Source organism: Poromitra crassiceps (assembly GCF_964638095.1).
Source record: "Poromitra crassiceps genome assembly, chromosome: 4".
Lineage (NCBI taxonomy): Eukaryota > Metazoa > Chordata > Actinopteri > Beryciformes > Melamphaidae > Poromitra > Poromitra crassiceps.
Window position 1 is genome coordinate 58,735,023 of NC_139626.1, and position 14,139 is coordinate 58,749,161.

Below are 14,139 nucleotides of genomic sequence, written 5' to 3' on the forward strand. Positions count from 1 at the left end.
AGCACATGCTTCCTCTGATACATGTGCAGTACTGTAGACTAGCACATGCTTCCTCCCATACATGTGCAGTACTGTTGACTTAGCACATGCTTCCTCCCATACATGTGCAGTACTGTAGACTAGCACATGCTTCCTCCCATACATGTGCAGTACTGTAGACTAGCACATGCTTCCTCTGATACATGTGCAGTACTGTAGACTAGCACATGCTTCCTCCCATACATGTGCAGTACTGTAGACTAGCACATGCTTCCTCCCATACATGTGCAGTACTGTAGACTAGCACATGCTTCCTCCCATACATGTGCAGTACTGTGGACTAGCACATGCTTCCTCCCATACATGTGCAGTACTGTAGACTAGCACATGCTTCCTCCCATACATGTGCAGTACTGTAGACTAGCACATGCTTCCTCCCATACATGTGCAGTACTGTAGACTAGCACATGCTTCCTCCCATACATGTGCAATACTGTAGACTAGCACATGCTTCCTCCCATACATGTGCAGTACGGTAGACTAGCACATGCCTCCTCCCATACATGTGGAGTACGGTTGACTTAGCACATGCTTCCTCCGATACATGTGCAGTACTGTGGACTAGCACATGCTTCCTCCCATACATGTGCAGTACTGTAGACTAGCACATGCTTCCTCCCATACATGTGCAGTACTGTGGACTAGCACATGCTTCCTCCCATACATGTGCAGTACTGTAGACTAGCACATGCTTCCTCCCATACATGTGCAGTACTGTAGACTAGCACATGCTTCCTCCCATACATGTGCAGTACTGTAGACTAGCACATGCTTCCTCCCATACATGTGCAGTACTGTAGACTAGCACATGCTTCCTCCGATACATGTGCAGTACTGTGGACTAGCACATGCTTCCTCCCATACATGTGCAGTACTGTAGACTAGCACATGCTTCCTCCCATACATGTGCAGTACTGTAGACTAGCACATGCTTCCTCCCATACATGTGCAGTACTGTAGACTAGCACATGCTTCCTCCCATACATGTGCAGTACTGTAGACTAGCACATGCTTCCTCCCATACATGTGCAGTACTGTAGACTAGCACATGCTTCCTCCCATACATGTGCAGTACTGTAGACTAGCACATGCTTCCTCCCATACATGTGCAGTACTGTAGACTAGCACATGCTTCCTCCCATACATGTGCAGTACTGTGGACTAGCACATGCTTCCTCCCATACATGTGCAGTACTGTAGACTAGCACATGCTTCCTCCCATACATGTGGAGTACTGTAGACTAGCACATGCTTCCTCCCATACATGTGCAGTACTGTAGACTAGCACATGCTTCCTCCCATACATGTGGAGTACTGTAGACTAGCACATGCTTCCTCCCATACATGTGCAGTACTGTAGACTAGCACATGCTTCCTCCCATACATGTGCAGTACTGTAGACTAGCACATGCTTCCTCCCATACATGTGCAGTACTGTTGACTTAGCACATGCTTCCTCCCATACATGTGGAGTACTGTTGACTTAGCACATGCTTCCTCCCATACATGTGCAGTACTGTAGACTAGCACATGCTTCCTGCCATACATGTGCAGTACTGTAGACTAGCACATGCTTCCTCCCATACATGTGCAGTACTGTAGACTAGCACATGCTTCCTCCCATACATGTGCAGTACTGTAGACTAGCACATGCTTCCTCCCATACATGTGGAGTACTGTTGACTTAGCACATGCTTCCTCCCATACATGTGCAGTACTGTAGACTAGCACATGCTTCCTCCGATACATGTGCAGTACTGTAGACTAGCACATGCTTCCTCCCATACATGTGCAGTACTGTTGACTTAGCACATGCTTCCTCCCATACATGTGCAGTACTGTAGACTAGCACATGCTTCCTCCCATACATGTGCAGTACTGTTGACTTAGCACATGCTTCCTCCCATACATGTGCAGTACTGTAGACTAGCACATGCTTCCTCCCATACATGTGCAGTATTGTAGACTAGCACATGCTTCCTCCCATACATGTGCAGTACTGTTGACTTAGCACATGCTTCCTCCCATACATGTGCAGTACTGTAGACTAGCACATGCTTCCTCCGATACATGTGGAGTACTGTAGACTAGCACATGCTTCCTCCCATACATGTGCAGTATTGTAGACTAGCACATGCTTCCTCCCATACATGTGCAGTATTGTAGACTAGCACATGCTTCCTCCCATACATGTGCAGTACTGTTGACTTAGCACATGCTTCCTCCCATACATGTGCAGTACTGTTGACTTAGCACATGCTTCCTCCCATACATGTGCAGTACTGTAGACTAGCACATGCTTCCTCCCATACATGTGGAGTACTGTTGCCAGCTGCTTCTTTTCACCCGATGTTTCAGCGGCAGGATGTAGCTCATGATCACGCTACTCCCCCAGTAACACCCCCCCCCCCCCCGCCCCAACACACACACACACACACACACACACACACACACACCGAATAGGCGCCCTGGCCGACCAGAGGAGGCGCTACTGCAGAGCGAGCGGTCCAGCGAGCAGGACTCGTACCCCATCGGCTTCCCACCCGCAGACACGGCCAATTGTGTCTGTACGGATGCCCGACCAAGCCGGAGGTAACACGGGGGAGGGCTCGAACCTGCGACCTTCGTGTTGGTAGGTTAAATAAAAGACATTTGATGTGAATGTTTTCCCGTGCCATGAGCATGGTGTCACATGACTTTCTGTATGTCACTGTCTATGAACAGGAGGTGTCTGGTGACTGACTTGTCCACAAAGTATCCGCTGATGGCCGCCTCGTTGGTGGTGTTGGGCGGTTTCCAGGCGACCAGGGCGTAGTCCTTGTTGACGTCGTAGGCGTAGACGCTCATCGGCGCACCAGGGGCCCCGGCCACAGAGGGGGCAGCGTCTAGGGAGCAAGGAAACAAGGCCGTTCAGGAAGGAGGGAAGGAAGGATAGAGGGATAATAATAATAATTGACTCCATAGCGCTTTTCAGGCACCCGAAGCACTCCACGGGTGCGTGTGTGTGTGTGTGTGTGTGTGTGTGTGTGTGTGTGCGCGTCGGGGGGGGGGGGGGGGTGCTCTACTCATCCACCACTGATGTGCAGCACCACCCGGGTGATGCACGGCAGCCAGTTTGCACCAGAGTCTCACCACACATCAGCTATCATGGTGGTGGTGTGTGTTTTGTGTATAGGTGCAAAATAATCATAAAAAAAAAATATATATATATAAAATATAAATATATAAAAATAAAGAACGGACAAGCATAACTCAGCCCGCGTCATTATACTGTGGGAATTTGACACAAGCTGTCATGACTCATGAGATAATGAATTATGTGAAGGACAACTGTAAAATGATCCCTTTGGCATTTTGTCATGTTGGGGCCCATCTGAGATCAGGTCACAGGTCACAGGTCACAGTCCTGCAGCTATGGCAAATGGTGCATATTTTATTGTAATAAATACACTACCTGTCAAAAGCCACATTTTTCAGTATTTGTAATCTTTTCCTCATTTTAGAAGACATGAAAACTATGAATTAACTCTAAATGGAATTACTGGTATGCAGCGACCAAAAAAAGTGTTAAAGACCCCCTAAAGTCATGTTTCAAGATGCATATAAAATACTCTACTTTGAATAATAATTTGCGTCCGATGGTTTTTCCCACAAAAGAGGTTCAATTATCTTGTAAAACTCCTTAAAATGACTACAGAAAAATGAATATATATACAAAGCAACCAATCAGGGTTATCTAGAACCTAACTAGCCAATCACAGCATACAACACAGGCTTTCAACACATTCTCCCTCCCAAACTGTGAAAAAGTGACGATAATAGTTCCTGACTGATCGGCAGTATGAGTTGGGAGTGAGAATGTGTCGGGGCTTTAACTGCTGAATACTGGACAGTGATTGGCTCCAGTATCTGTGATGTCATGAATTATGCTGGGTGAAAATAGCCTTTTCAATGAGCACAGATAAACCTTCCACTTTCAGCAGACGATGGTGAAAACAGCGCCTTCTAGTGTCAAACTCTGCACAGACATCCTTCTGCACAGTGCCGCTCAAACATACAACTGAAGGAACAAGGACATTTTTTTTTTTTTTACTTTAGGGCGTTCTTAACTCATTGAGTGCCAGCCACTTTTGGAGAACGGACGCTCCCAGTGCCAGAGTTTCAGAGCGTTTTCAGTGATTTCTCGAGGCCCACAGAATATTGTGTGATATTACTATGTAAACACCGAACACGCACAACGAACGAGGAGACTCTCTTCTATCATCAGCAAAAAAAAGTTTATTGATATCATTTTCCGTTCTTTAGTTATCAGCCGGAGAAGATAGGTGGATTTCAGCAAAAACATACGTTTCAATTTAGAAGCTGAGATATTCAGCCTTTTGTGAAATGAAGCATTTCAAGCACATCACTGACTCTGAAGCTAATTATTTTCTGATGTGACACCTCAAAAATAATTTCCTTCAATAAAATAGTGAAAACAAAGGAATTTTGTTTGGCCAAATAATATTTTTTAGCTGCAACCAGCAGCGCTGGCCCCTGCGTGCGCAGACCCTACACCTTCTTGCTGGTCTTGATTTACTGCTGGTGGGCATCAGATATTCTAGCTTGTTTGCCTGTCTCTGTCCATCGAGCCTGCTGTCTGGGTCTGTGTTTACTGTCAATGGTTGTATGCTGCCCTGCGTGCCCCACCCCCCTCCTCCTCCTCTGTGGGAGTGTCTCTGGTGGCTCTGCTGCGTTTGCTTTGCGTTTGCTCTGCACTGAAAAGTGCGCTGCACCCCGCTTTTTCACAGCGTGTCGCCGGCTCCCAGCTGAGAATAATGTAACTTTTCAGAAAGACGCTGGTGTCGGCAACTAAATCATATGGAGGGGCTATCGCAGCGGAGACGGAGGGGCTCAATTGTGGCAGCAGATTGGCTGCTGCAGGCACAGCTAACGTTATGCTTCATGCATATCGATGCATACCGATGCGATTTCCGTTTCCCCATGACTTCTTCTCTGTTTTTTCCTCGCCTTTTTCTAATCTGGAGAGCACTGTCGCCACCTAATGGGTCGGTAAAATAGCTTTTACACATTCAACATCCACCATACTTTCACAGGAGATGGATCAGGCTTTGATGCACGTCCCACCGTCAAAAAACGCAATTGACGACTTTAGTCGTCTTTGGCACTCAACGTTACTATTTGAATTGACGACTATAGTCGTCATTGGCACTCAATGAGTTAAACAAATCAAAACTAGCTTATATTTTTCATTCTTTAAGCTGTCCTTTAGGCTTCTGAAAGAAATTCATACAACCAATCAACCAACTTCACTACTTCACTGTTTGTGTCAAAAAAGAAAAGAAAAAAAGGGGGGGGGGATGCACATTTCAAGCATTGAAGCAGAAGCCTCTAGATCAGAGGTTCTCAAATGTTTTTCAGCCAAGGACCCCTTACAAGATAGAAAATATACCGGGGACCCCCTCATTCTGTTTTGTGATTTTGAGCTAAGCTTAATTGTTTCCACGGTAACGTGCTTGACTTTTAATTTGATAGGTTTGTTATTAGAATGTAATCCATGAACCATTTTAGATTTAAAGCATAAACTATTTTCGTTGAACTATGAAGATTTTGCAAAAAAATATATATATATTTTTTTATTACATTACATTACGTCATTTAGCAGACACTTTTGTTTTGTCCAAAGCGACTTACAATATCACAATTTGTCAACAGTACAGAAAACCACTATGCAAAACAATCAATGACAGCCAAGATATTTTGAAAGACTAGCACCATGTAGGAAGTAGTTTGAGAAGGAATAAGTAACATGTAGCATTTTATTTTTTAATTAAATTTTTTTTTTTACTTGCAAACTTTTCGCGGACCCCCTGGCAAAGTGCCACGGACCCCTGGGGGTCCGCGGACCCCCATTTGAGAATCACTGCTCTAGATCACTAATTAAATCGCTTTGGATAAAAGAGGTCGGTGGTTCGATTCCCGCCTCCACTGTTCTGCATGTCGAAGTGTCCTTGGGCAAGACACTGAACCCCAAATTGCTCCCGATAGCTGTGCCCCTGCGTGGCTTGCCGCCATCGGTGTGTGAATGGGTGAATGTACCTAGTACCTACTCATTGTAGCGCCTTTAGCCAAAGCACTTTATAAATGCAGGCCATTTACCATTTAGCCAAAACTGGTCCTACCTGAGATGAACAGATAGGCACTGTGCTCTGCAACACTGGTCCTACCTGAGACAAACAGGTACGCGCTGTGTGATGTCCTCAGTCAGTCCTACCTGAGACAAACAGGTACGCGCTGTGTGATGTCCTCAGTCAGTCCTACCTGAGAGCAACAGGTACGCACTGTGTGATGTCCTCAGTCAGTCCTACCTGAGACTAATAGGTATGCGCTGTGTGATGTCCTCAGTCAGTCCTACCTGAGACTGATAGGTATGCGCTGTGTGATGTCCTCAGTCAGTCCTACCTGAGACTAATAGGTATGCGCTGTGTGATGTCCTCAGTCAGTCCTACCTGAGACAAACAGGTACGCGCTGTGTGATGTCCTCAGTCAGTCCTACCTGAGACAAACAGGTACGCGCTGTGTGATGTCCTCAGTCAGTCCTACCTGAGACAAACAGGTACGCGCTGTGTGATGTCCTCAGTCAGTCCTACCTGAGACAAACAGGTACGCGCTGTGTGATGTCCTCAGTCAGTCCTACCTGAGACAAACAGGTATGCACTGTGCTCTGTGGTGCCGTCCGTGGTGAAGATGCGCAGGGTGTAGAGGCCCTCGTCGTCCTTGGCCAGGTGGGGCAGCGCCAGGCGGGCGCAGCCTCCGCCCACGCTCATCTCTGCCAGGGGGCCGGCCTTCAGCAGCTTATCTGTCCAAACGCCACAGGGAAAGAATCAATAACAATCTGTGCATCTTCTCTGAGCCTTACGGGATTCAACAAATTATGTTATTATACTTGTTAAGATAAGATAAGGTAAGGTATTTTTTTCCTCACTTGCCAGGAATGGAGTATTTGTTGAGAAGTTCTTTTTTAAATCCTTTTAAATATGACTGCATCAAGGCTACGTCAATAGATAACAAACCCTGAACAGGTTGAGGTTGCTTTGGTCGTATTCTCTCCATCCCTTTCTACTTTGATGGAGATCCACATGTCCACTGACGGAATCAAGCTCAGCTGGACCTGCTGTTCCAACTCTGCCTGAACTTCACATTTTATTTCATTTATTGATGTATTTATTCATTTATTTATTGTTATTGATATACTGTAGTACTTATTTTAACATGGTTACAACGTTTAAAAAAAAATGCTGACAGAATTAAGAAACAAGACTAGGTCAAAACCTAGTATACGGCTGGACCGCGTACGGTTGTGCCATGTGCGACTGCCGACTAATGGTTTAACTTCGTCAGTCAGTCAGTCAGTCAGTCAGTCAGTCAGTCAGTGAGTGAGTGAGTGAGTGAGTGAGTCAGTCAGTCAGTCACATTTTGTGTTTATAGTCTGCTTTTTTTTTTTTTTTGTAAAATAAACAGTACAATAGAAAGGCAAATAACTCAATCCACAATCTTTGATTCAGGTTTACCGGACTACTCTACTGAGGTTCCACTCTGGGAAGGATGATCATTTTGACGTTCTACAGTGTGAAAGCTGACTACTGTACTGAGGTTCCACTCTTGGAAGGATGATCATTTTGACGTGCTACAGTGTGAAAGCGTGCAGCTGCAGCTGTGTGGGCGCGGCTGGGAAACAGCACACACGCTCGATCACCCTTGAGGAATAAAGCTTATGAAAACAAGACTGACTGTGTGGCAGCTGCTTCCCATTCTAGGGCCGCCAAAGAGTATAGAAGACAAGAGACAAAACTCTGGTGCTTTTACGACGACAACAGCGCTGCCGCCGATTTTGGCATGAAAACGCTTCCTTGCGCCAGGAACAACACGGGGCATTTCGGTAGAGGTACTTTGTAGGCGGGACGTTTTACTGGTGTGGCATTATGGTAGAGTCTCCGTCAGGCCAAAATGGTGGAGGCGAAGCTCTGTTGCTGTGCCCTGATGTTGCAACGGAATGACCCATTAGCTTTCAGTTCAAGCAATGTAAGGTATTTGGTTCTGGTTCAACTTGATGAACAATAATCTCTTCTGCACTATACTCAGGCTGGTCCTCTTTGTCTGTGTGATCAACAGAACAATGTGGGCTAAGATCTTGTTTGGACAGTCCACCTGGAGAGAGTCTACAGAGTATTTGTCACATTTCAACACTTTATTAGTTTGACATTCAACAATTCAACTGTTTGCCTTTGTCTGTAGATGTTGTTTTAACAGCTTGTTAGTAGATTCAACCAACAGATTGTGCTTGCTTCCTGTTCCACACAGCTGCACCTGGAGTCATATGTGGTGAATCGTTACAGAGACTCTATAGATCATCTGTTGAACATCTGAATTGTTGAAGGTCAACTAATAAGCTGTTGAAATGTTACTCTGTAGGCAGACTATCCCAATAAAGTGTTACCCAATGGGGCTATAAAATGGTTTGGAGCTAAATTCCCAGTGGTAATAAGTGTTGATTTTTCCACTGGTGTTGAATGTAGTTTTGGCTATGAAAAATTCTTAAATTCTTAATCTGATTGGTATCGACTGATGAGTGACCATTTTGATGTGTTGTTGTTGTTTAGCAGGTCATTTTGATGTGTGTTGTTGTTTAGCAGGTCATTTTGATGTGTTGTTGTTGTTTAGCAGGTGATTTTGATGTGTGTTGTTGTTTAGCAGGTCAAGGCAAACTCTCTTAAAGTGGAGTTTCATGGAATTTAGCACAATTCAGTTTCCTGACAGCTGGGACACTTTCACATTCACACTGCAGTAGCTGAACTGGAGCTTTGTTTCGATTCGATTCAATTCAATTCAATTCAATAATGTCCCCAACCTTGATTTGTATTATTCTAATTATGTGTTGTTATTTTTTCTGGATTTTTCTACCATAGAGCCCCCCCCCCCCCCCGCCCCCAACTGTACTCTCCCAAACCCCGCTGCTGTCCCAGTCGTTGCTAGCAATTTGGTTGATTTCCTAAGGGTCAGTGAACATGTCGCTGTCAGCTGAGTCACTGTGACGTCTGTCCGTCATCATGTCAATGACCTACGCAGAGAGCCGCGGCATTACATTGAAAAATCATAACCCCCAATCAGATTTAATGCCCACCTATGAATGAGTAGGGGCATTACCGTCTCTGTACCACTGTACGAGCGGGGGCATTACCGTCTCTGTACCACTGTACGAGTAGGGGCATTACCGTCTCTGTACCACTGTACGAGTAGGGGCATTACCGTCTCTGTACCACTGTATGAGTGGGGGCATTATCGTCTCTGTACCACTGTATGAATAGGGGCATTACCGTCTCTGTATCACTGTACGAGTAGGGGCATTACCGTCTCTGTACCACTGTACGAGCGGGGGCATTACCGTCTCTGTACCACTGTACGAATAGGGGCATTACCGTCTCTGTATCACTATACGAGTAGGGGCATTACCGTCTCTGTATGACTGTACGAGTAGGGGCATTACCGTCTCTGTATCACTGTACGAGTAGGGGCATTACCGTCTCTGTATCACTGTATGAATAGGGGCATTACCGTCTCTGTACCACTGTACGAGCGGGGGCAAGTTGGGCAGGTCGGGCACCACCACCATGTTGGCCACCAGGCTGAGGGAGCCGCCCTCCACGCCGAACGTCACGCCAAAGCAGTCCAGCAGGGTGACCTCCAGCTTACTGGGGTGGATCTCAGTCAGACGAGGAGCTGGGCGGGAGACAGGAGTGAAACGTCATCGCTAACGGTCACTAACGACTCTAATCTAACAGCAACATCAGACATCAGCCAACCATCAAGTAGGCTAGTACTGTATTTTAAAAACTACCAAACGCATCTTCAATGATTATCACTAAATGTTGTATGATAGTTCAGTGATATTGCATAGAAAGTTAAATGTTGATGAAATCTTTATAGTCAACAATCAAGGCCAATAGTTTAGTTTCACTGCCATTTCACTTCCTAAGTGTTGGTGCAATGAGAGAATAGGCTGTATAGGGAGGAGTGTTTTGATGATCTCGGCTGTTTCCTCCCCTCTTACAGACAGACAGTTCTGTCTGGACAAAATATCTAGCAAATAAACTCTTCAGATGGGATGTCTTGGGACCAGATCTGATTAAATCAGGGAAGGGGGGGGGGGGGGGGTGGCAGATGAAACGTTATTATTTTCATGTGTAGAAGTCGACCCAATTCGAGAATGTAGAAGAATGTCTGCTTTGATCCTAGTTTCACAGTTATCTCTCTAACCACAACACGGAAAGTGAGTGGATTCTGGACAAAGACATGATCTAAAAATAGAGATATTCTCAGACTGGACAAAGACACGATGTAAAAAAAAAGACATTCTCAGATTTGGTTCAGCGAGACAAAATCGGATCAAATTGAGGTGTGTGGTGTAAAATGCCCTGCAGCTTTGTGATTTGTGTGTACGCTGTCTGGGCTTTCACACACTGATTCAGTGTGAAACAGTGTGAACAGAGCTCCCTCTTACTTCTATTCCCACCAGGCTCCGGAGCGGAGCCGGGACAACTGCCTCTCACAATACATTCCACTGCTTATCAGGCCTGTCTGTTATTTGTAGCCTCTTATCTCAAGTGGAGCTGATGACTTCTGGGCCTGATTCCAAATTCCAACATGGAGTTCAATAACCCCCCTCCCGCCCCCCCCTTCCAATCCTCAGCAACATCCCCTTTCTCCTCTCACCTTGGCCGAACTGGGAGGACTCGGCTCCCCCTGCTGGTCCTGTGAAGAAATAACGAGTGTCAAGGTTACCCTAAGGGAGATGCAGTATGTATGGTATCGTTATGTATGTAGGCTTACAGAAGCCCATTCCCGACACTCTATGGATGGGCCAGAGGGGGAAGGGGGACAAACAAACAAACAAACAAACAAACAAAACACAGGCAAACAAACGGAACAACTTCTTCCCTTTTGTCTGTTTTTTCTGACCTTTTTAATGAAATGCATAATGCTACCGTAGCTCTTTGAGAGAGAGAAAAATATGATACATGTAGATAACCTCAGAGAAATTCAAACTTCTACGAAATAGGCAGAATTCTGAGAAGTAGAATTGTTTTTCTTTTCTTCTCTCTCTTCACCCTTTGTCTCATTTAGTGGCAGGAATGGACCTCAGACAAGACGGAGAGAAAACAAAACATCTGTGATATGCATGCTGTGCTAATAATAGAAAGCGACAGGGAAGAGAGATGAAGAGCGTGAGCGAGAGAGAGATGAGTAGAGAGAGAGAGAGAGATGTGTAGAGAGAGAGAGAGAGATGAGTAGAGAGCGAGAGAGAGATGAAGAGCGTGAGCGAGAGAGAGATGAGTAGAGAGCGAGAGAGAGATGAAGAGCGTGAGCGAGAGAGAGATGAGTAGAGAGAGAGAGAGAGATGTGTAGAGAGAGAGAGAGAGATGTGTAGAGAGAGAGAGAGAGATGAGTAGAGAGAGAGAGAGATGTGTAGTAGAGAGAGAGAGAGAGATGAGTAGAGAGAGAGAGAGATGTGTAGTAGAGAGAGAGAGAGAGATGAGTAGAGAGAGAGAGATGTGTAGTAGAGAGAGAGAGAGATGTGTAGAGAGAGAGAGAGAGATGTGTAGACTCTAGAGAGAGAGAGAGATGAGTAGAGAGAGAGAGAGAGATGAGTAGAGAGAGAGAGAGAGATGAGTAGAGAGAGAGAGAGAGATGAGTAGAGAGAGAGAGATAAGTAGAGAGAGAGAGAGAGATGTGTAGAGAGAGAGAGAGAGATGAGTAGAGAGAGAGAGAGATGTGTAGACTCTAGAGAGAGAGAGATGAGTAGAGAGAGAGAGAGAGTTGAGTAGAGAGAGAGAGAGATGAGTAGAGAGAGAGAGAGAGATGAGTAGAGAGAGAGAGAGAGATGTGTAGACTCTAGAGAGAGAGAGAGATGAGTAGAGAGAGAGAGAGAGATGAGTAGAGAGAGAGAGAGATGTGTAGTAGAGAGAGAGAGAGATGAGTAGAGAGAGAGAGAGAGATGAGTAGAGAGAGAGAGAGAGATGTGTAGAGAGAGAGAGAGAGATGTGTAGACTCTAGAGAGAGAGAGAGATGAGTAGAGAGAGAGAGAGAGATGAGTGTAGAGAGAGAGAGACGAGCAGAGGGACACTTACTCTTGACAGTAACTGTGGCCTTGCTGGTAGCCTTGCCATGATGGTTGGTTGCCACAGCACTGTACTCAGCGGTATCACTCACCACACATCTGTAACAACACGGAACAGCGTTACGTTACCCTGTCAAGCGGCTGGAATATACGTATGAATATAATCAGCAGAGGAATTTCTATGCCGATTGTAAAATGGTTGTAGGCAGACAAAATAAGGCAGGGTTTAAAAGGCTGTGTGCTCGTCCCTTTACAAGTCCAGTCACTATCCAGGCTAGCGAACGTTAGCTCTGCTGGCGCGGCTAATGCGTGCTAACTCCCATGCAAACCCTAATATCTGCGTCGTTTCACCTTTGATTGAAAAATGTTTGCCCCGGATGAAAGACAACATTTATGTGATATACGGCGCAGGCTATTGGATTTTTTTTTGCAAATATATCCCTGCTGGTAGAGAACAGAACGTTGTCACGTCAGAGAATGACAGAGCAGAAACGCTCTGTTTCGGGTGACTTCCGCCTGCAGAGACTGCTCGCGTGTGCCACCTGGCGGCTCTTTTGCGCACTGCGGCTGCTGGTGAAAAATCCACTCCAATCACCATGTCTAAATGCTGCTGGTGAAAAATCCACTCCAATTACCATGTCTAAATGCTGCTGGTAGGCCGCGTCCAATTACCATGTCTAAATGCTGCTGGTAGGCCGCGTCCAATTACCATGTCTAAATGCTGCTGGTAGGCCGCGTCCAATTACCATGTCTAAATGCTGCTGGTAGGCCGCGTCCAATTACCATGTCTAAATGCTGCTGGTAGGCCGCGGCGTCAGGTCTTCCTGAAAGCCACGATTGGCCTCCTTGTGCGGAGCTCTGTGCTCTCTGAGTGCCCTTCTAGTTTAACTATATAATCATGCATTTCTGCTTGGCCTTAAACTGCGATCAAAAGCCAAAATGACCCTGGATTAAATGAGAGCTAAAAGACATAGATGTGATGTTGAAATGATGTTTAGTGGCGAGTAAAATGATCAGTGCTGGGCAGTAAAGTGAAATGATCAGTGCTGCGCAGTAAAGTGAAATGATCAGTGCTGCGCAGTAAAGTAAAATGATCAGTGCTGCGCAGTAAAGTAAAATGATCAGTGCTGGGCAGTAAAGTAAAATGATCAGTGCTGGGCAGTAAAGTAAAATGATCAGTGCTGCGCAGTAAAGTAAAATGATCAGTGCTGCGCAGTAAAGTAAAATGATCAGTGCTGCGCAGTAAAGTAAAATGATCAGTGCTGCGCAGTAAAGTAAAATGATCAGTGCTGCGCAGTAAAGTAAAATGATCAGTGCTGGGCAGTAAAGTAAAATGATCAGTGCTGGGCAGTAAAGTAAAATGATCAGTGCTGGGCAGTAAAGTAAAATGATCAGTGCTGGGCAGTAAAGTAAAATGATCAGTGCTGGGCAGTAAAGTAAAATGATCAGTGCTGGGCAGTAAAGTAAAATGATCAGTGCTGGGCAGTAAAGTAAAATGATCAGTGCTGGGCAGTAAAGTAAAATGATCAGTGCTGCGCAGTAAAGTAAAATGATCAATGCTAGGCAGTAAAGTAAAATGATCAGTGCTAGGCAGTAAAGTAAAATGATCAGTGCTAGGCAGTAAAGTAAAATGATCAGTGCTGCGCAGTAAAGTAAAATGATCAGTGCTGCGCAGTAAAGTAAAATGATCAGTGCTGGGCAGTAAAGTAAAATGATCAGTGCTAGGCAGTAAAGTAAAATGATCAGTGCTGGGCAGTAAAGTAAAATGATCAGTGCTGGGCAGTAAAGTAAAATGATCAGTGCTGGACAGTAAAGTAAAATGATCAGTGCTGGGCAGTAAAGTAAAATGATCAGTGCTGCGCAGTAAAGTAAAATGATCAGTGCTGGGCAGTAAAGTAAAATGATCAGTGCTGCGCAGTAGCCTA

At 45.4% G+C, this 14,139-nt stretch overlaps 1 protein-coding gene across 1 annotated transcript in view; it reads right to left on the reverse strand.

Moving 5' to 3' along the window:
- The window catches only part of myom2a (myomesin 2a), a 98,484-nt gene that overhangs the window by 66,212 nt on the left and 18,133 nt on the right, over window positions 1-14,139 (reverse strand). Inside the window, exons 6-10 of the mRNA XM_083635999.1 lie at window positions 12,225-12,313; window positions 10,810-10,848; window positions 9,652-9,816; window positions 6,737-6,898; window positions 2,783-2,924 (exon numbers count right to left, since the gene is read on the reverse strand). Of these exons, the coding sequence (XP_083492125.1) occupies window positions 2,783-2,924; window positions 6,737-6,898; window positions 9,652-9,816; window positions 10,810-10,848; window positions 12,225-12,313 (597 nt within the window). The remainder of the gene's footprint in view (window positions 1-2,782; window positions 2,925-6,736; window positions 6,899-9,651; window positions 9,817-10,809; window positions 10,849-12,224; window positions 12,314-14,139) is intronic.